At 38.6% G+C, this 22,595-nt stretch overlaps 1 protein-coding gene across 1 annotated transcript in view; it reads right to left on the bottom strand.

Annotated features, from left to right (window-relative positions):
* The window catches only part of EML6 (EMAP like 6), a 318,760-nt gene that overhangs the window by 69,836 nt on the left and 226,329 nt on the right, over nucleotides 1-22,595 (bottom strand). The window contains exons 16-21 of the mRNA XM_061210885.1: nucleotides 22,156-22,249; nucleotides 11,181-11,281; nucleotides 9,695-9,897; nucleotides 7,044-7,155; nucleotides 6,645-6,772; nucleotides 2,121-2,262 (exon numbers count right to left, since the gene is read on the bottom strand). Of these exons, the coding sequence (XP_061066868.1) occupies nucleotides 2,121-2,262; nucleotides 6,645-6,772; nucleotides 7,044-7,155; nucleotides 9,695-9,897; nucleotides 11,181-11,281; nucleotides 22,156-22,249 (780 nt within the window). The remainder of the gene's footprint in view (nucleotides 1-2,120; nucleotides 2,263-6,644; nucleotides 6,773-7,043; nucleotides 7,156-9,694; nucleotides 9,898-11,180; nucleotides 11,282-22,155; nucleotides 22,250-22,595) is intronic.

Below are 22,595 nucleotides of genomic sequence, written 5' to 3'. Positions count from 1 at the left end.
CCAAACTGAGCTTTCACACCCACCCCTCAGCCACTGTTCAGAGCAGGCTGAAAAGCCACGTTCACACCAATAACTTTAAATTGGCTCATCTGAAGTATAATATACCTTCCTTCCTTTCTTCATCCATTCACTTTGCAGTTATTTACCTACTACGAATCAGGCACGGTGCTAGTGCTGAAAGAACAGAAAGACCAGCCCTTGAGGAGGGACAGCAAGATTAGGTTAAGCATAAATATTTATTGTACGAATGATGACACTTGACAGTAAAAGGGAAAGCTATTAATAATTACACCAGGACACCAGCTGTAAACTGGGTTGAATGGCCATCCTAACTCAGATGTGTTAGTTGTTCTTTTGGACTAATTTTTAACCTAGTGAATAAAGTCCATTGGCTGATATTCAAGTCACTCACAGCGAGGACTTGGTCTGTTATTTCCCCAGTACAAATTAGTGGCCAAATTATTCAGTCCTGTAGTGGGTAAGAGCATGGGCTTTGGAGTCAGACTTGGGTTTGAATCCTGGCTCCACTACTTACTAAGACCCAGAAGTCCAGTGTGAAGAGAGGCAATATGGTGGAGGGAGGCACCATCATGCAGTGGCCACAGGTGTGCTCTCTGAAGCCACGCTGCCTGAGTATGAATTCAGTTCCATCAGTTACTAGCTGTGCAACTTTGGGCAAATGACTTAAGTTCTCTGTGCCTCAGCTTCCTCATTTGTAAGTGGAAATAATAAAGGCCTTACTCATTGGGTTCCCATGAAGACCAAAGGCAAAGTGCTAGCATGGTTACTGGCTCAGGAATATTAGCCACTGTCATTATTGTCACTACTGTCTTGACACCTTTTTTCATTTTATCCCCCTAGAATAGTCTCCCCATGTCTATTTATAAAAGTACCTAGCACAAATACTCTAGGGCCAGGCCCCAATCTCACCCTTTCCTGTCTTAACTTTCACAAATCCTTTGAGCCTCGGCTCTTAGGTTTCCTCCCTGATGGAGTTGTCTCTGGCAGTGGGCCTTACCCTGAGCCTCCATGATACCTTGTTTGTGCCAGAGATCTTTTGTTTGTCTGTCCTCACCCACTCTCCACCCTGCTCTGTGCTGGGAATTAGCCTGCCTGGACTCGATCAGTGGGCCCCGCACCCCCTGGCTTCTGATTCATTTGGTCAAGGGGCAGCAGGAGCAGGAGACTGGAGGGAGGGTAACAGGGAAGGAAGGATAAAGCACTGGGAGGCTGGGGCATGCGCTCCCTTGGCTGCCTCCCTGTGGGGTCACTGCATGCCGGCTGAATCTCCGGGCTGACGATCACAGCTCCTGCCAGGCTGTCATCTCACACAGCTCTCACTGTCAAGGTTCCAGCAACTGCCTCTCCTCTTGTCCCTTCAGGCCCAGGGCTGGCAATGGTACCCGGCTGTTACTAGCTGCATCGTGCTGCACCAGCCCTGGTCATTTCCTATACCCTGCCCACCCCTTTATAAATAGTCCCGTTCTGAGACGCTCCTCAAGTTACCCAATTTGAATGGACCAGCCGTTGCTGGGAATCTGTTCAAATCTTGTCCGTCTCTGACACTAGAGACGTGACTGTTCATCCTGGGATCCCCAGCGCCTGATATACAGAAGCTGCTCAATAAATGTTTGCTGAATTTGCACTTCTTGATATACCTCTTAGTTCTAGTGCATACGGGTGTTCAATACATATTTATTTGTTTCTTGATATTAACTATTATTTTAAAACTGACTTTCATTTTTCAGTAATAAAATCAGTTCTGGAGACTGTTAGGTATAAAAATAAGCAGCATTCTTTACAAGCTGATGAGTTTCAACTGACTCCCACAGTTCTAGATGAGAAGAGGAAGGACATATTGCCCCCAGGTGGCAAATGTCTGTGCAGTGCAAGGAAATAAAGAATAGAGCTGGGCACTGGTAGATCAGGCCAGCCTTCTGGAATGATTCTCCAGGTGATTAGCTATATGTGTAGCAACAAACACTAAATCCCCATCACCCAGCATATCTGGGGGCACGTAATAGGTGCGCTCGGTAAATATTAGCTGGATGAATAGATGAATGAATCCAATACTTTCGGGTGTAAATACTTTTACAGATGTGTACAGGGACGTCACATACCTTTTTTGAGTTTCCGTACTGCCAGCATACGGTGCTGGGAGGATAGTTCCCAGATCCGCAGTGTTTTATCGTCGCTCACTGTTGCGCAGACAGGCAGGCGAGGGTGAGCCGCCAGCCCCCATACTTCTCCTTCCATGTGCCCCTGTAGGGGAGGAAATGGGGCAACAAAAACCAGTTCATGCTTCTCGGCTAGCCCTTCCCGCAAGTATCCCAAACAGGTTCAAATATGAACAAACACAGTTTGAGTTTCCTGGAGCCAAAATGATTGTACTGGATAAAGTTTGCTTGAACTTGAATCTAGAGCTGGGCCTGCGTGATGCTAAAGCATTCATTTGGAAAGCAAAGTAGGGACTCACATTGTTCCTAAGTTTTGTTAATATGATGCCGAACATCTTTCCATTTAGAAACATCCGAGTAAATAAGGAACTGCTTTCATTTTATCCTGTTGTTTGACATTGAATAAACACAGTATATATGCATCTTTTCATAAAACAGCTTGGTCACAATGACACAAACCACTTTCTTCCATAAAACCATATTCTAAAAAATGGAGGTACCACTTATCTCTGTCAGAGGAATTGGACAGCAATATTCTTGTTAATTAATTCTATTTCAGTTCTTTGAATGCACAGATTTGGCAGAGCAGATTAGAGAGAGCTAAATTTTCATTTCAAGTGTCCTGGGTATAGCTCAGGGTTCGCATTTATTCACAAATTGTTCTATCCAGAGAGCACAGAAAACCGAAAGGGGCTTGATAGGCATTGGACCAATTCCACATGCCGACATCTTACCAAAAACACACTTAACTGGCTTAGAATAATAACTGAGATGAAACAGTATTTAACGAATGAACAATTAGGGAGAAAATGAATCTGATTTTTCTAACTCATCGCTCAGTAAAGCAGTGTAAAGAACAGATTAGATACAGAACAATAAAACAGACCAGATTGTTTACTGAATTTCTGCTTTTAGTGGCTAATTATAAAAAGACTTTGCTTAGTAAAGCAAGAAGGAAGACCATACACAGGCATCTGAAAGGTGTTTGTAGTTGGAACGCTTTGGGGAACAGGTGGCTCTCCAAAGAGAAACTGGAAGATTCCGGTTTAACTGGGAAGCTGTTTGAGCAAAACAGTAATTTGGCAGAAGATACAAAGTTCCCAATACAGCTGACATTCAAATATCTGAGAAGGGCATAGATATTGGTTTTGAATTTATTAGATTTGGAGCACCCAACATCCCCAGTTTTCTAGTTTCGTTCCCTTTAGAAGCCTCCCACCCCCAAGGCCACGGTCAGAGGATGGGTCAGGTGTGAGCCCTCCCTTGTTCTCCACCAGACTGGATCTGCTTGGGGCTCTTTTACAGACTGAGTCCTTTTGCACACAAAGGACAGGGTTGTGGGGCTCTGAGACCCTTTCAAACCACTGCATCATATATTGATTTAAAATGGTATTTCCTTAGCTCTTTGATATGGATCAGAGAGTTATATGTGTTTGTTTACTTTTTACCCATGGCTGAAATTTTGGAATTGAAGCTATAAGTTCTACCTGTGTGAGAGTGTGCTGTGGATTAAAATGTATCCCCCCCAAAAAGAAAAAAAAAAAAAAAAAGGATAACAGTAACAGTAAAAAAAAAAAAAAGGTATTTCTTTAATCTAATATGATTATGTACTTTAATTCCTGGATCCTATAGCAACGGACAGTGAGTGAGGCAGGCTGGAAGTCTCGAGTGGCACAAGGAAATGAGCTTGGGACCTTACTTTCCTCCTGACCACCCTAAAGCTAATAATAACCAGCTGCATAATTGACAGTTGATTATATTCAAAGTGTATACAATGGGGATTTTCAGAACTCACCTCCTGTCTCTTCTCTCCTCCCCCCAACCTATTCTCTTAAAAAAAAAAAAAAAAAAAAAAGCAATCTATTCCAAGTAATGTTGAATTGCCGTGCTACAGAAACTGGAAAAATGGTTCTGAAATCTCCCCACAGCAGGATAGTTGATGGTCTTAACCACGCTGCCTCTACTATTCCTTAACTTTCCCTCGGCGTCCACCTCTCAGGACAGGACTGTCAGCCCCTAGAGTAAGCCCTATTCCACCGCACAGAGCACAGGGCTGGTCTTGGCAGGAGCCCAACAAACATTGATTGAACTGAACTACTGAGGTCTACCTAGGAGGAGAGGGCAAATGATTGATAGACTGGAAGAGGAAAGAGAGATGCTGAGATAAAGGAAAAGAATGGCACACGTGTAAGGAGAGAAGATGGTCCTCCCAGCTCCACCGCCTGCCTGCCCAGTGCTTAGGGGACCATACCTTCTGCACTGTTTTCATGCAGTCTCCATGCTGAGGCGTGTGGAGAACAGTCTGGTGGAGTGACAAAGAAAAGGCTCGGGTACCCGACAAAGCTTGGTGTGAATCCCAGCCCTGCAGTTCTTAGCATGTGGCTGTGGGCAGTTTACTGGGTTTTGAGCCCCTCATCTATAAAACAATTACAACTAGGCAAAGCTGTCATGGAGATGAGAGAGGAATTTTGTACAACAGTATTGCCTGACACATAGTAGGTGCTCAATAAATGGCACCTGTGGTTATTTGCATTATTAGAACAACAGAAACAAATATAGTAAAGAATAGGGTTGTAGAGAATGAAAAAGTGAAAAGCCTTTATTGTCAAGTTTAAAACATATTTAAACAAAATTAGCTCAGCTATTATTTACTTTTTAAAATTTGAAAATGTAGAGTTTAAATCTTACGGTGCTATTTAAATCATATTGTAGTATAAATCTTACAACATACTTAGCAATATAGCATGTGGCAAACAGTTTAAAGTCTCAAAAATTTGAGGATTAAAAAGAAAGAAACACTGAACTTTCAATAAAATTAAATACAAAGTCATGGTCAGAAAGAAAAAGAAATTAGCTTGGAAGGAAAACGAAGGCAAGTGCAGCTGCAGAATAAGGAAATCGCCCCTCAAGGACGCATCTCAGTACAGTTCTCAATCTGGGCTGCTTGTAGAAATCAGCTACAGAGCTTCTGAGGTTTGCTTCTAACACAGAACTTTTTTTAAAACACAGATTCTTATTCAAGATATCCAGGGTGGGACCTGAGCACATGCACTTTAAAAACTTGATCCGTGATGTGTGTGCAGACCTGCTCTCAGGTGTAGCAAATCAGAGGGCCCCTTTCAGTGGGATTTTGGGGGCTAGTCCTAATACAGCAAGGCTGCAGGCATGCATCAGGTCAGGGAAGAAGGCCTAGCTCCTCAGACCCGCAGAAGTCCTAAAGCTTAGATAACCAGTGCATATTCCTTCCACTCCACCTTCTGAACCCACACCCTCATCCCTGCCCGTGCCTCTTCCATCTGTAACTATGGCCTATCCATCACCAAATTGGACAGGACTACCTCCTCACCTCCACAGACTCCCACCCCCTCAGGTGACATGTGATCACTTCTTCGATCTTAGAGGATTCTGTTGATGTTTATTTTAATCTGATTTTACCTGAATAACATTTTGAGGGGAGAGGAAGTGTAAAGAGTATGTTATATGTTTATGTGAATCAAGGCTGAGACTAGAATGATGCACAATATCTAAGGAGACACATATATTTGGTGTATACAGAGCAAATAATTTTTATTAGTTTGACAGATTTTGACAGATCAAGAGGAAATATACCCAAGAAGCCCCACCCACACCTGGACCTGATTTAGACAATGAGATTATGGACTTTGAACAGATACTATGATGGGATAAGGCTCTTGGGGACCTTGGGAGGGGGGATGTATTTTGCATGTGGTAGGGACATGATAGTTGGTGGCCAGAGGGCAGACTGTGCTGGACAGGTGACCCTCATGATGCTCCTGGTTTTCACACTCTTGTGTAACCACCTCCCTTTGAGTGTGGTATAGTCTGTGGCTTGTTACCAACCAATAAAATATGGCAAAGGGGATGGATGTTCATGATTACACATATGTGATGATATGATTATGTTATTTAAAGTTACTTAAAGGCACAGTAGTACCCGTTTTTCCTCTTTCCCTTGCTCTCTTTGAGGAAGCAAGCAGCCATGTTGGGGAACCCCATGTGATGAGGAACTATAGGCAGCCTCTGAGAGCTGAGGGTGGCCTCTGGCCAATAGCCAGCAAGAAACGGAAGCCCTCAGTCCTGCATCCCCAACGAACTGAACTCTGCCAACAACTCGAGTGACCTTGGAGCAGATCCTTCCACAGTTAAGCCTCAGATGAGACCACAGCCCTGGCCCTTATTGCAGCCTTACAAAACCTTAAAAAGAGGACCCAGTTAAACTGTGTTCAGACTCCTGACCTACAGAAACCATAAGATAAGGAATGTTTTTGTTTTAAGCTGCTAAGTTTGTGACAATTTGTTATACAGCAATAGATGATTAATACAGCATTTGCCAGACCCTGAAAGTTAGTGTCTCCTTAAATTTTGCACCCTAAGTGACCCCCGTTGCCTCACCCTGGTTCCAGCTCTGGTGTGAATTGTGGTTTAGGATGTGTGCAAACATAGTACCTGAATGAGCAGTGTCATTGGGCCATTCTTATCAATTTCCAGGATCTCTCCATTTTTTGTTCCCACCAGGATATGTCCATGTCCCAAAGTGATGGCACGAATTGAAGGGTTATCTTCCAAAAGCAAGCCTGAGGAGGAAAAATTGCATTTAATACTGCAAATGTTGTATTTAATATAATAAAAAATAAAACGATTGTAATGATTATATAAATTCTGTTTTTATAGTTCCAAAGTACTAGGTACTAGGCAATTATCCTTGATATTTCTACCAGGAGCCAAGGGCTCTGAATGTGGAAGAAAAAAAGACAGTTGATTTGGTAATGGTTTTCCAAGAACTTAGTACTATCTTTTCCATCTCTATGAACAGAAAGGTTTCTACTGCATACTCGGGAGTGGCACCTTTTGAGCTGGTTGACAATGCTGCTCTTTTAATGGCATAAGTCTTCAAGCATCTTTCAAACATATCATCCCAGAGTTCCACAATTCCATCCTTTCCACCTGTTACAAAACCCTGTGAAGGCACACATCAGAAAAATTATATACACATCAAAATGACAAGGTACCCACCCAGCCTCAAAAGGATTTCCCCTTGGGTAAAGAAGCTTTGTTTGTGTTTTCTTCCTAAGTATAGGAGGCTGAAAAATCTGAATGATAACATAATATTAATATAATATTTTCTGGAAGCATCTCTCCCTTATTTCCCTAGCAGGATTAAACACTTTCTCATTGTGTGTCCATTTCACTTTCTTCAGACCATTGGTTGGAATTTGGCACCCTGAATCATGGACGGTCATTTCTGTGCCCAGTCCCCTGACTGGAATGTGGATTCTTACAGAACAGGACCAACCTCAAAGCCTGGCAGAGTTTCTGGTATCTCATATACTCCTGCTGAATGAATTGGAATTAACATCACAATTAAAAATGACTGTTAAATATTTTAAAATATTTACTTCCAGGAAAAACATCATTGTTTATTATTAAGAGTAACTTAGGTATTTCATATAACAAAACTATCCTGCTATTTTGTTCAATACACAACAATTTCCACAATAATTAAAATCCAGATTAATTTTTACAAAACCTGGAAAGGAAAAAGCTTAACATATTGGGTATTTTTTGCTAGATGATGATTTTTACTCTTGTTCTAAGCTTATGATTTCTTGGCTTTATTAGTTTTCCTTTTTGGCAACTTATATATACAAATTGTTCTTTAAAAAGTTGTTGTTGTTTTTTTAAAGAAAAATACTGAGTAATTCATTCTGTTTTCTCAGAAACTTCTAATGTACTTCATTTCAATGAAGTTCACAAGGAATTAATATTGTGGAAGTTTATTACATTAAATATCCTTATTTATCCTTATTATAGATTGTGAACCTGGGGACATTCACTCTCTAAATTAAATTTAAATGCAGTATATTATAATGTGATATTCCTGCCATTTCCCATGATTTTTCAGCTTAAGTTACCAAGCAATAAAAGAGTTTAAACAAGTTATATCACATCGACTTCTGAGTCTACAAAAAACTTTGCATTCTGCTTTAATCTTTTCTAAAACTTGAAGTTTAATCAAAAACAAATTTGCTAGTGAAAAACATCTTAACCACTAAAACAACCATTGTAGTTGCACATCTAACAAGAACCTACTTCCATAGCGGGATCAGCATATTTACCTGGGAACAGGTAAATGCAAAATGAGGCTTGGCTTAATAAGGTGTACTAGGTGGCTTAGACTGTTTGGAGGTCACAGAGCACACATAAACTGGTACCATCAGCAAACTAGCAGTGAACAAAAAATTGATATTTTCTGGCAAATTGATTGAAGAAAGTGTTTTAAGGGCACTGAAGGTAAGTGTGATCTATTTATTTTTATTTTTTTTGCCATGCCTTGAGGCATGCAGGATCTTAGTTCCCCAACCAGGGATCGAACTCGTGCCCCCTGCGGTGGAAGCACGGAGTCCTAACCGCTGGACTACCAGGGAATTCCCAAGTGTGATCTTTATTTAAAACAACAACACTGCAAGGCAGGGGACAGATCAGGACAAAGATGAGCTTGAGTAGAAATACAGCTGGTGTGATGGTTAATTTTATGTGTCAACTGACTGGCCACAGGGTGCCCAGATTAAATATGATTCCTGTGTGTGTCTGTGAGGGTGTTTCTCGATAAGATCAGTATTTGAATTGCTGGATTCAGTAAACTGCCTTCCCCAATGTAGATGGACATCATCAAATTCATTGAGAGCTTGAATAGAACAAAAGGTAGAGGAAGGACAAAATCACCCTCCTTTTTCCTGTCTCACTGATTGAGCTGGGACATCTTATCTTTTCCCACCCTCAGACTGGGATTTACACCATTGGCTCCCCTGGTTCTCAGGCCTTTGGACTTGAAGTGAATTACACCATCAGTTTTTCTGGGTCTCCAGCTTGCAGATGGCATAAGTGGGACTTCTCAGCCTCCATAATTCCATGAGACAACTCCTTATGATAAATCTCCTTTTTGTATATGTATATGTATATGTATGTGTATATCTCTGTCTATATCTACATCCTACTCGTTTGGTTTCTCTGGAGGACCCTGACTAACACAGCCAGTGAAAAGACTTCACTCTGACACGCTTGTTAAAACTGAGCCTGTCTACACAGGAACAAGCTGGTTATCAACATAACTTCAGGTCATACTGATGGGAGGGACAATAATCCAAACACCAGGCACTTCCAGGTCTCTGATCATTGTGCCACCGAGGTGGACGACTATGTTGAAATATTTCTCAGGACTCTGTTGCTACTGCGTGTCTGCATTTATCCCAACACTTCTTAAGGAGTTCTTAGGAGTGACAGCCAGGAAGAAAAAGTGCGAAAACAGAAGAAGTTGCACATAAAGAAATAATTATAAACAAAAGAGAAATTTAAAGACCATTTGTGCTCCTCTCCATTCATGACAACTACTTCCTAATTCAAAGGGTACTGTTTTTACACACAGGCATCCTGTTGGTGTGGACCTTCCTAAGCCTAACTTAAACTTTTAGAAAGCTAATGAGGAAAACAGACTATACCTTATCCAATGCATACATAGCAAACACGGGCCCGTCATGAGCTTTCACTGTCTTTAGTAGGAGAATATCCTTCCAAATAAAAATATCTCCAGTAGCTGCTCCTGAGAACACCAGATCTTCCATTCGCCCATAAGAAACGCACATCATTGTTTCTAACTTTCCAACACTTCCAAAAATTCCTCTTTTAGAGGTGAAGCCCCCACCTGGAGTGGACCAAGAGTATTTATTACTTTTTGAAAAATTGACACCTTCTATGGACATTTAGAATGACTATCTTCAGTGAAAAACCCAGTGTGTCTACATTACGTGTCTACATAAAGATGCATTAAAATGGCAGAAAACATCATAACAAAAACATTATAAAAGGTTTTCTCCTTCACGCATTAATTCAGCGCTTGTTGAATCCCTACTTTGTGGCGGGCACAGTGGTTGACACTGGGGTATAAAGGTGAAAAGGAAGAGTTCCTGCCTTCAAGGAACTTAAGGTCTGGTTGGGGAGAGAACGTGATATACATCTCTAACCAAGGTTCAGCGCAAGTTCTGTGTCAGCCAGAGGAAGTGGTGACTGAGTGCCCTGGGGGGCCAGGCAAGTCTTCCTGAATGCTGACCAAAGCGAGTGAAAAGAGCAGTGGCTGTAATGTAAAATGTAAACATGTTTTATGTATGTTTTGCCTCGATTTTTATCACAGTGACTTTGGGGTGAGAAAAATGAATCACTGTGTAGGAGAAGTACATCAGATTTGTTCCTTAAATGTTCACATTTCCCTGTACTTTCTTATTAGCACTGAGAAACCCAGACTCATTCCAGACAACTGTAGGCAGGCTGGCTCTCCAGACGTGGTGGGTGCCATGACCCTTTCTGCAAAAGCAGAAGGCATTGGAACAGTAGCTTATTTATGTTTTGCCCAGTATAAGATTGGGCTTGGTACCAAAGTTGATACTAAGAATTCAGAAACAGTCCCAATGAAAGGTCTGAGCTATTAGTGAGAAAAACAAGATATCCTTCCATGTTTTGTCCTGCTTATTTACTCATCCTTATTATCAGCATTATAAACCACAAGTATTTATTTTGACCACTTACTGTGTGTACTGTGTGTCATATTTAATTCATGTGCTAAATGCAGTTACAAACTAATAAAAGAACCCTCAAAATATTGAAAATTGTATTCACCCAACTAAAGTGATTATTTCCTGCTCAGTAGTCCAACATAATCACTGCTTTCAGAACTAATGACTGAATATAAAAATAATTATTTTCACAGCAAAACATTTCCCAAAGCTTTCTAGATATTGATGAATAAGCATGGCATCATATAGAGTGTTCTAAGCTTCACAGCTCAAACATTATTTGGGAGCAAACGTCTTTTAGGCATACTTTAATTTTAGATTGCAGAGATAGGCTAGGTAGTGGTGTTGGTTGTTTCTTTTTTTTCCCAGCTGGAGTAAAACTTTCAACGACATAAAGAATAAACCCTAACAATAGTACCTGCTTGTTGCCAGAATTTGATGTGCTTGATCCCAACCGTAACCAGTCTGTCAACATGGTGTGGGTTACACTTTACCACAAATATCTTATCTTTATGTCCTCTGTAAGAGACAAATAGGGGAAAAATTCCAGTTTTGATGACAGCACTGCTAGAGAGTTTTATTAAAAGCATGCATTTAGTCTAACTTTCATTAAGCACATCTAATAGGACAAGTAAATTAGACGATGATTTAAAATACACATGGGGTCTACACTAAAATAATGAGTTTTGGTTTTTCTTCGCATGTTTGAGCCCTTTCTTCTTACCCTACCATTGCTACCAAAATCTACTTAATTATGCTTTAAACAAAATAATGAAATATTTTAAATGGATCAGAATGTCTCCATAAGATAAAATTAATGCCACAACTATAGAATTGTAATTCTTGGGATACAGAGGTCTTGTATAAGAGGAGGGAGAAGATACTGTAAAAGTATTAATGAGAAGCTTCAAATGTAATATTCTTGCTGGGGAAGGCATAACTTTGGGTTAAACAGAGTTTCAGCCAGAAATGTATTCACAAGAAGCCAAAGCCCCTGGCTCACATCCATGGAGAGAGAAAGGCTGTCATCTATCGATTTAAGGCACTCAAGGATGCTGTGCATTCAGAAATGTAAGTTTATAACCCAAGAGGCAGAAGGACAAATATAAAAGTGAGGACTGACTGTAGGCTGGAGCTGTAGACCAGCATTCCACAGTGCCAGGGAAATTTCTGGTTTAGAGTATAAAGTAATCACATTAGAATCTAAGGATTTACTGGTCTTAAGGGACTATTTGATGGTCTTCTCTCATATACTAGGACCTAACTTTCATTATGTAAAAGAAAAGCAATTAACATAAAGAACATGACTGACTAGTCTCCCTTATGAATACAGATACAAAAATCTTAAATAAAATACTAGCAAAGAGAATCCAACAACATATTTAAAAAACAGTACATTATGACCAAATGCAAGGGTGGTTAATTATTAAGGAATCAAATAATACATCATATTAATACATGAGAAAAATTATGTTATTTTCACAGATGCCAAAAGGGCATTTCACAAAAAAAATCTAACAGTCACTTGTGATTAAAAAAGTACTCAACTAACACTCAATAAAGTAGGAATTAATGGATGTTTTAGAGTTATCTCTTAGACTTCTACATTTCCCTGCAGTTCTTGACTCTCATTGAGAAACACAGATTCATTCAAGACCAATTATACACAGACTGGCTCTTCAGATGCTGTGTGCCATTATCCTTTTTTTAAAAACAGAATGTGCTGGAACAGTACCTTATTCATGGTGTGTTTGTGTGTGTGTGTGTGAACTCGAAAGTCAGATTCTTACTTAATGTTATTCCCAATAAAGTCAGGAACAAGACTATCACCACTACCATTTAACATTGTACTGAACATATTACCTAATGCAATTAGACAAGGTCTAAAAAAATTAAAGGCACAGGAGCTGGAATGGAAGAGGTAAAATGATTTCTTTTTGCAAATGATAATAATTATATATCTAAAAAATTCAAAAGAAAATAACAAAAATAACTACAAATAAGATAATTTAGGAAAGTTGCAGTATATAAAATTAAATACAGAATCAATAACCTTAATATATATAATATCCAGTTGAAAAATATATTGGAAGAAAGGACTCTATTTATAAACAATAAAAATATCAAGGCATAAATTTAACAAGAACTGTGCACTATATGCAAATGAGTACAACAACCAAAAAACACCCCATATTTGTAAGATAGAAAAGTAGACTTAAAAAAATGGAAACACATTCCATGTTCTTGGGTTTGAAAACTCAATCATAAAGATGTTAATTCTCCTAGCTTTGCTTATAAATTCAACTTGATTCCAATAAAAAGAGCATTTAGAGTCTGTTCTTTAATCTGGAGTCAGACACCTTGATTTTAAAGTTCTTATGGAAGAATAAAACAGCAGTAATGGCCAGGAAAAGTCTGAAAAAGAAAAGCAAAGTGGGAAGAGTAGCTCTCCTAGATATTAAAACAATTTATAAAGCCTTCATGATTAAAACAGCATGGTATTGGTGCACAAAGTGACTGACAAACCAATGGCAAAATAGAAAATCTAGAAAGAGACCCAATATATAAATGTAGTAGGTAATAAAGACAGGTCTCAAATCAATGGGGGAAAAATTAATACTTAAAATAAATGGTGTATGTTACCAAATGCTGGCAAGGATGTGGAGCAACAGGAATTCTCATTCATTGCTGGTGGGAATGCAAGATAGTACAGCTACTTTGGAAGACATTATGGCAGTTTCTAACAAAACTAAACATGTTCTTACCATAAGATCCAGCAATCATGTTCCTTGGTATTTATCCAAAGGAGTTGAAAACTTACATCCACACAAAAACCTGCACATAGATGCTTACAGCAGCTTTAATCATAATTGCCAAAACTTGGAAGCAACCAAGATGTTCTTCAGTAGGTGAATGGATTAAAAAAACTGGTACATCCAGACAACGGAGTATTATTCAGTGCTAAAAAGAAATGAGCTATCAAGCCATGAAGAGACATGGAGGAACTTTAAATGGATATTACTAAGTGAAGGAAGACAATCTGAAAAGGCTACATGCTGTATAATTCCAACTAAATGACATTCTGGAAAAGGCAGAACTATGGAGACAGTAAAAAGATTAGTGGTTTCCAGGACAGAGGGGAAGGAGGGACAAACAGCCAGAACACAAAGGGTTTTTAGGGCAGTGAATAGTGAAACTATTCTGCATGATACTATAATGGTGGATACATGTCATTATACACTTGTCAAAACTCATTGAATGTGCAACACTAAGAGTGAACCCTAATGTAAACTGTGGACTTTGGGTGATAATGATGTGTCAATGTAGCTTCATCTATTATAACAAATATACCACTCTGGTGCCAGGTGGGGATTTGAAGGTGGCTGGGAGAGTGGGTATACAGGAACTCTGTATTTTCTGCTCAATTTTGCTGTGAACTTAAACCTGTTCTAAAAAATAGTCTATATAAAAGGGAAAAGGAAAATGGTGTTTGGAACACCTTGATAGCCATATGGAGAAAGGATAAAATTGAATCTGTTCCTCATACGAGATACTGGGATAAATTCCAAATGGTTTAGAGATCTAAATGTAAAGATGAAGCCATAGCAGATTAGAAGAAATCACAAGTGATTTCCTTTTAACCAGAGGACAGGGAACACTTTCCTTAATCGGTCTCAAAATCTTGAAGTGGTAAAGACTGATAAATTTGACCACATAAAAATAAAAGCCTTTGCATGATGAAAAACATCATATCAAACTCAAAAGACAAATGACAGACTAGGGGAAATATCTGCAAGTTATAGACAACAAATATTATTAGCCCCTAATATTTAAAGGACTACTTCCTGTGTGAATTGTATTTCAGAGAAACCAAGTGGTTCATGAGAGAAAACTCTTATTTATAGAAGAATTCTAGCTAATATGAAGAATAATAGAATTAGAAAATTATCATTTTCAATCCCTAATTAAATAATCAATTTAGCCCACAATTGTAAATGGATGCTACAACCATTAGATAATACATTGATGGGATGCTTTCACTGGAAGGATGAGGCTGATAGTACCAGAACCCACAATGGAGCTGAGTATTACTAAGAGTACGAGAACCAGACGTTTGGGGCAGTGGCACACCATGGGGTGGACTGGAATTCCTGAGAAAGAGGAATTCCATCCCTGACATTGTTTAGAATTGCTGGCTCAGGAGAGTAATAAAAAGCAGATTGGCTTTTAGTTGGTTTTCTTATTCTTTAAAAAATTCCTACAGATAATAGAAGCCCTATTGCTTGCACCTGTCAAGTACTACTCCCACTGCCCCCACCATCTGGTATGCCACTGATTATGTTTCTTCTGGTAGAGTGAAACATGAAGTACATATCAGGTACTCTTGACTAAAAAACTGAACTTAGGAGAAAATATCTGCAAATCATATATCTGATAAGGGACTTATATTCAGAATAAAATTTTAGAAACCCTTATAACTCAATAATAAAAAGACAAATAACCCTGTTAAAAATGAGCAAAATACTGATATCTAAATAGACATTTCTACAAAGAAGTTATACAAATGGCCAGTAAACACATGAAAAGATGCTCAGTATCATTAGCCATTGGGGAAATGAAAATCAAAACCTTAATAAGATATCACTTCATATCTACTAGGATGGCTATAATGAAGTGACAGACAATAATAGGTGTTGGCAAGTATGTGGAGAAATTGGAATGTTCATTCCTTGCTGGTGGGAATGAAAAATAGTGCACCCACTCTGAAATGTATTTTGGCAGTGCCTCAAAATGTTAAATACTAAGTTACTATATGACCCAGCAATTCTACTCCTAGGTATATACCTAAGAGAAATTAAACATATGTTTACTTAAAACCTTGCACACAAATGTTCACAGCAGCATTATTCATAATAGCCAAAAGGAGGAAACAACCCAACTATCCATCAACTGATGAACAGATAAATGAAGCGTGGTAGGATCCACACAATAAAAAGGAATGAAATACTGATCCTTGTTATGACATAGATGAACCTTCAAATATTGGGTCGGCCAAAAAGTGCCTTCGGTTTTTAAGTAAAAATAAAAGACACATTCTTCATTTTCACCAAGAACTTTATTGAACAATATTCACCCTTTTGTTCCACTACCTTCTGCCATTTTTCAGGCAACTTCATAATTCCATCTTCCCAAAATTTTTATCATTTTGAGCAAAGAACTGTTCCAGGTGTCTTTTACAGTTTTCCAGGGATTTGAAATTTTTTCCATTAAGAGAATTTTGTAAAGATCTAAGTAAATGGAAATCCGAAGGTGCAGTGTCTGGTGAATACGGCGGACGAATCAGAACTTCCCAGCCAAACTGTAACAGTTTTTGCCTGGTCATCAAAGAAACATGCAGTCTTGCGTTATCCTGATGGAAGATTATGCGTTTTTCTGTTGACTAATTCTGGATGCTTTTCGTCGAGTGCTGCTTTCAGTTGGTCTAATTGGGAGCAGTACTTGTTGGAACTAATTGTTTGCTTTTCCAGAAGGAGATCATAGTAGAGGACTCCCTTCCAATCCCACCATATACACGACATCACCTTCTTTGGATGAAGACAGGCCTTTGGTGTGGTTGGTGGTGGTTCATTTCGCTTACCCCACGATCTCTTCCGTTCCACATTATTGTACAGTATCCACTTTTCATCACCTGTCACAATTTGTTTTAAAAAACAGAACGTGTTCATTATGTTTAGGTAGAGACTCGCATGAGGAAATATGGTCAAGGAGGCTTTTTTCGCTTAACTTACGTGGAACCCAAACATCAAAGCGATTCACAAAACCAAGCTGGTGCAAATGATTTTCAACACTTGATTTGGATATTTTGAGTATGTCAGCTATCTCCCGCGTGGTATAATGTTGATTGTTCTCAATTAATGTCTCGATTTGATCGCTATCAACTTCAACTGGTCTTCCCAACCGTGGAGCAACGTCCAGTGAGAAATCTCCAGCATGAAACTTCGCAGACCACTTTTGACACATTTGATCAGTCACAGCACCTTCTCCATACACTGCACAAATCTTTCTTTGCATTTCGGTCCCGTTTTTACCTTTCTTGAAATAATAAAGCATAATGTGCCAAAAATGTTGTTTTCTTCCATCTTCAATATTAAAATGGCTACACAAAAATTCACCAATTTTGATAAGTCTTTTAAAATGCACGCTGATATGACAGCTGTCACATACAATCTAACAAAATTGCTTCGAATGAAGTTAAAGACAACTAAGTGCTACTAGAGCCATCTTACGGAAAAATCCGAACGAACATTTTGGCCCACCCAATATTATGCTACATGAAAGAAGCCAGTCACAAAGGACCTCATGTGATTCCATTTATACGAAATGTCCAGAATACAAAAATCCAGAGAGACTGAAAGTAGATTAGTGCTAATGAGTATGGGATTTCTTTTTGGGGTGGTGAAAGTGTTCTGAAATTAGATAGTGTTAATGATTGCACAACTCTGTAAATATGTTAAAAAACATCAAATTATGCACTTTATTCATTTATTTTTATTATATGTTTCAAGTGTACAGCATTATAAGTTGACATCTGTATACACTACAAAGTGATTGAACTGTACACTTGAAAATGGGTGAATTGTATGGTATATGATTTATCAATAATACTAGTATTAAGGAAAAAAAAGCTGAATGTGAATCTAATCAAGCCTATGGATCTAACTACCATTTATAGGAAATACAGGGAAATGCTTGATATGCTTTCATGAAGACCCAGTCAAGTTTAGAATGTGACACATTCTATAGGTCAAATGACCCGGTTTCTCAAATGCATCCATGGCAAGAATAAGGTGGGAGGGGGACTGCTATAAAATAAAAGAGGCTTAAGGGAGATGACAATCAAACGTAATACATGGGCCCTGTTTGGATGCAGATTTGAACAAACGAACTCTCATTTTTGAAACAGTCAGATATGTTTGATTTTAAATAGAGTAATAAATTAAAGAAAGAAATTACTGTTGCTTTAGTTAGTTGGGATAATGGAATGGTGGTTTTTAAAAATAAGTCTTTTCAGTTAGAAATGCCTAATGAAGTACATACTGGTCAAGTGACACAATGTCTTGAGTTTTCTTTAAAATTTTATAGCAAAAAAGAAAGTAAAAGTAAAAAATGAGGGGAGGGGGAAGAGCTTTGTATCATTTGTAGGAAGTTGCAGCTGGGTGATGGGTATAAGGGAGTTCTTTATGCTATTTCCTCCGCTTGTGTGTAACTTTTAAAATTTCCATAATAAAAAGTTAAAAGAAAAGTAAAGAAAGAACAGAGCATCTCCATACCTATTATGTAGGCCTTACAGTGAAAGGCAGGGAAAGGAGGAGAAAGTGATTTTTGAACTTTCTCTCTTTGTTTCTTTGAAAGTCAAAAGTGAAGCTTGGACACCAGGGCCAAGATATATCACTGAAAGTATCAGGAACAATTAGGACAGTGAGAAAAAGGTTTAGATAAAAGAGAAGAGAAAATGTGCTTAACATAAAGAGGAGAAGTGAACCAGATAACCATAAGAAACATTAAACATCCAAAGATTTCTTGATTGGAGGAAAATCCCCACAGCTCCTAAATCAATAATATAAACTTTAGAGAGAAGATGCTAGAGAAAACTGAAATGAAAATTGAGAACAGATATCACAAATTACATCCCCTACATAGAAAAGAGCATTGTTTTGTTTGCTAGTGTCTATACAAGGTCAAACAATTAGATGGTTGGAAGTCTTTTTTGAGAGCACACTTTAGTTTTCACCTAATTTCTTGGTGTCATAAAAACACCAATGTTGTTTCTCTTGTAGCTAAAATTCTAAACTGACTAGTGATGGCACGTAAATGTTTAGTTAATGTCAACACCTAAATAAAGAACATTCTTTGAATACCTCTGTTATTTTTTCCTTTAGACGCTTGTTAAATTTGTAGAGAAGTTGCCTACAACTGTGTGTGTGTGTAAGAAAAACAAAATGAAAAGAGTTTCAGGTCCTACCCTGATGGAATAAGAATGTAGGAGAGTCCATACTGCTGCCCTAATACAGGACGATTTCTATGACCTGAGTCATAGGTAATTCACCACGTAGGGCCACATTTTAAACTCTATCAGCAAGTACAGGGGAAAAGGGAAGGAATGCTCCTCTTCTAGAAGCCAAAGGCAGCTGCACGCCACGTGAGTTGGTTTCCCAATCTTCTATTCAAAACCCTCTCATTTCCATAGAGGCCCAGTCTCGGTGTATGTGATTTGGTTTTCTCCTTTTTTGTGAAGGTAGCCCACAAGTGGAAGACTGAATGAATGTTTGATTTATACCCCAGTTCTAAAAAAGATTTAAAATGGCTTACAATATAGAATAACATAGAATAAGCCAGGTAACATTGAGAAGAAGAAAGGAAAATGATACACTGGTGAGTGAAAAAAAAAAAAAAAGCAAGTTACAGAGCAGTATGCATAATACCCCACACATGAATAAAAATGGATAAAAATATTAGCAGAATATATACCAGAGAACATATGCTAAAATGTTAGCCATGGCTATGTCTGGGTAGTAGAATTATGAATCATTTTCATTTTCTTTTTGGTGATTTTCTGTGCTTTCTAACTTTTTAATAATCATTTATTATTTTGAAAACAGAGGAAAAATTAAAAAAGGAAAGTGAGAAAGATCTCAATTTGGTATGCAGACCTGATTATATTCACTAAATGTATGTAAGGGTTGGGACCTAAAACAGAACAAGCAGTGGAGCTAATACATACTCTGAAGGTCTATGTACCTGCTCCATGCTGGCCTATGTTTTGTCCCTCAGCTTTTTAGTAGCACAACTATTTCTCATTAACATTGAAGTAATCTTGTTATGCACCTTGATAACTGTACCTTTTGCTTAATACCCCCACTGTTCAAACTTCTGAGATGAAGCTTGTCAATAATTATTAGCCATTGCCCCCCAGTCATGTTACTGGTGTGATGGAAATCTAAATAAAGGGACATAGAGGTGCCTGATTAATTATCTCATTGTTCTGCCCTGATTGACGCTGATATCAGGCTATTTCACTACTGCCCATAAGAGATTACTCTTGGTTATTACATAGGTTACTTGTAGATTAGACTAAAATCTGAACAATCTTTAAAAGGAAAAAGAGACTAAAAAATTCATTTGTAATGGAGGGGACTGAAGTCATTCATGAAAATTAGCAAAGATCCAAAAAAACTGTGCAAAGAGATTGGATCAAGCCTCATCAAGATCTTGTAATAAGATCTTTACGGGCCAATTCCAAACTTCTCTAATTTCTCTGAGCTGATAAAAACATAGGTTCACTTAAACATGTTCCCAACTGAAGGGCGGCTTTTGAGTGCAGGGGGTCCACGTTAGCCTTGGGCAGCAGCGGTACTGCCGGTGATGCCATCACAGCCATTGACTGTGCCCCTCCCCCCATGGGGAAATCTCACATCCTGGGTGACGGGTGCTACTGCAGAACATTACCTGCCAAAACCACACGACCTGCGGGAAGCAGGTTTGTTGTTAAGCCTTGCTAGTGGCGATGCAGGCCGTGATTGAGACACAGAAGTGCAGGGTGAGGGGTGTCACTGAATCAGCCATCTTCTGAGAGTAAATTAGACCCTTGGAGGAGCTACACTGACTCCTGGAAGACAGTAAGGTCCCACTGGTAAAGTATTACTCCTTTTTTCTTTGTCACTTCTTTCATGCCCCTGTTTTTAAAGTTTCTATCTACTTAAGCACCTTAATCTCAGGCCATAAATAGAATTTTAATTTGTTTGGTTACTTATTTACATGAATATTTATGATTGATAATATTGTGTAGATATTATTTATTTATTATTTAAAAATCTAGTATTCATCCAAAGAACTTTAACAATCTCTGATACTCTTTGGATAGAGCAATGGTGAATGTTACAATTGCAGAATTGGTCTCTGAAGACAACTCTGCAGGTGTCCTGTTAGGGGAATGTGACATATGGCTTGGGAACAATTCTAAAAATAAACTGTATTATTAACATAATGGTGTTAAGTCACTTTGTGTTAATTAAATAGAAGTAACACTACCAAACATATCAAATATATACTTCTAAAATATTAATAAATATTTCTTTCTTCCATTTCTATTACTGTTTCTGATATATAACAGGTGAGCTACCCACATTTGCAGAGGGTTTTCTAGCAGGAAAACTGCGTTTCTGTTGCTTTTGCAATGCAGACGTGTGCTTTGCCTGAGATTATCTGTAATGCAGATGATATGTTATCAGAAATATTAAAGTAAAATTCAGTACATTAATCTAGGAGGAAAGCGGACTTCTGATTAGAAGCTGAATCTGAGTATTAGCGGGTAGGCAGATTTATGAGCTGTCATTTGCTGCCAAGAATTCCATCTCAATAGCAGTCATCAGAAAAGCTCCTCTTTCTCTCCTAAGACCGTCAGCTGGAGTCCTCAAGGCTCCATTTGCTCCTCCTCTGAGTCTCCAGCAATCTATAGGTCTTCATTCATTAAATCAAATTGCCAAAAAACACTTTTTTCCTATATAATTTAAAACATCAATTTAAAAAGTGAATATTGGGGTTCAAAGTCATTAACTTAAAAATGATTTTATGGTGCCAGATAAAAAGGAATTTGGTTTATGCAGGGAAGAACCAGTAGAGAGAGAAACTGATAACATGCCTTGGGCAACAAACTGTATTGCTGGGCCTTGGCGGCCAACTATTTTGACCTCTGACTATGGCCAGGCAAACAGCTAAGACCAATGTAAGCAGGAGTGGAAAGCAGTGTTCAGACTTAGGGCTGATTCAGCAGGGAGGGAGGCTGGGGCAAGGGAGGACAGGTGGCCTATAAATAGCAGGTGGTCTTAGAAGGTCTATTTATAAGATGGGGAGATTAGGGCAACAATTTGCCTGCTTTGAAAGTGAGTGGCAGGTGCACACGCCGGGCCTCCTTTCCTGCATGCTGCAGCCTCATGACAAGTGGAACTTCTGACTCCAGTGACATTGACAGTCCTTCACTAGATGCTAAGATAGTGGAAAAACAAGGGGCAAGGCACAAGTCTGAGGAAAGCTGCTTTCCTACTGCTGGGAAGAAGCTTTGATATAGATAATGCATATATTACTAAAAGCAAAGTGATGAATAACTCTCTGGAAAGGATTTCAGAATTTTCCAATTGCCTGAAACAAACATTAATTCCTCTATGTCAGGTTTGTCACCATGAAATATTACAATATGCTTTTACTTAGGTGTTAAGCTTTCTATGTGAACTTCATCTGAGTTTGAAGATGAAATCTTACCAGAAAATGCAAACTATTAACTTTTACTGCAGTGTGATCATTGGCAGGATGCCGTTAAGACCTCGGCAGCTTCTTACCTGGTGGTGGCTATCTTTTCTCCCTTTTTCCAGTCCCAAAATACAATACTGTGAAAATCGTCTAAACCAACCGACACCAGACATTTTCCATCGGCTGTATGAAAACAACACAAATGTCAAATGACTCATTTCTCAATGAAAAACCACAACATTTTATATACTGTAAAGAGGAACAAGAAATTGATCTTAAGAATATTATTTAGGCTCAAATACGTTAGGAGAATAATACACTAAGGGGACCTCACTAAATGAAATGCATAACTACTAATAGTGGAGGTTCTCAATGTATAATAACTGGTTGCTGAACTAAATCGCTGACCCAACATTCCAATCTGAGACACAGGGCTGCGGGGGAGCTTCTCAGGTAAGTCACCAAAACCTTGTCTATTTTGTGTCAGACAAATCTCATGACATTTACTAGAAGAGCCATTTAACTTTGT

Source organism: Eubalaena glacialis, chromosome 14 (genome assembly GCF_028564815.1).
Source record: "Eubalaena glacialis isolate mEubGla1 chromosome 14, mEubGla1.1.hap2.+ XY, whole genome shotgun sequence".
NCBI lineage: Eukaryota > Metazoa > Chordata > Mammalia > Artiodactyla > Balaenidae > Eubalaena > Eubalaena glacialis.
The sequence above is the reverse complement of the archived record's forward strand: the minus strand, read 5'-3'. Positions and strand labels throughout refer to the sequence as shown.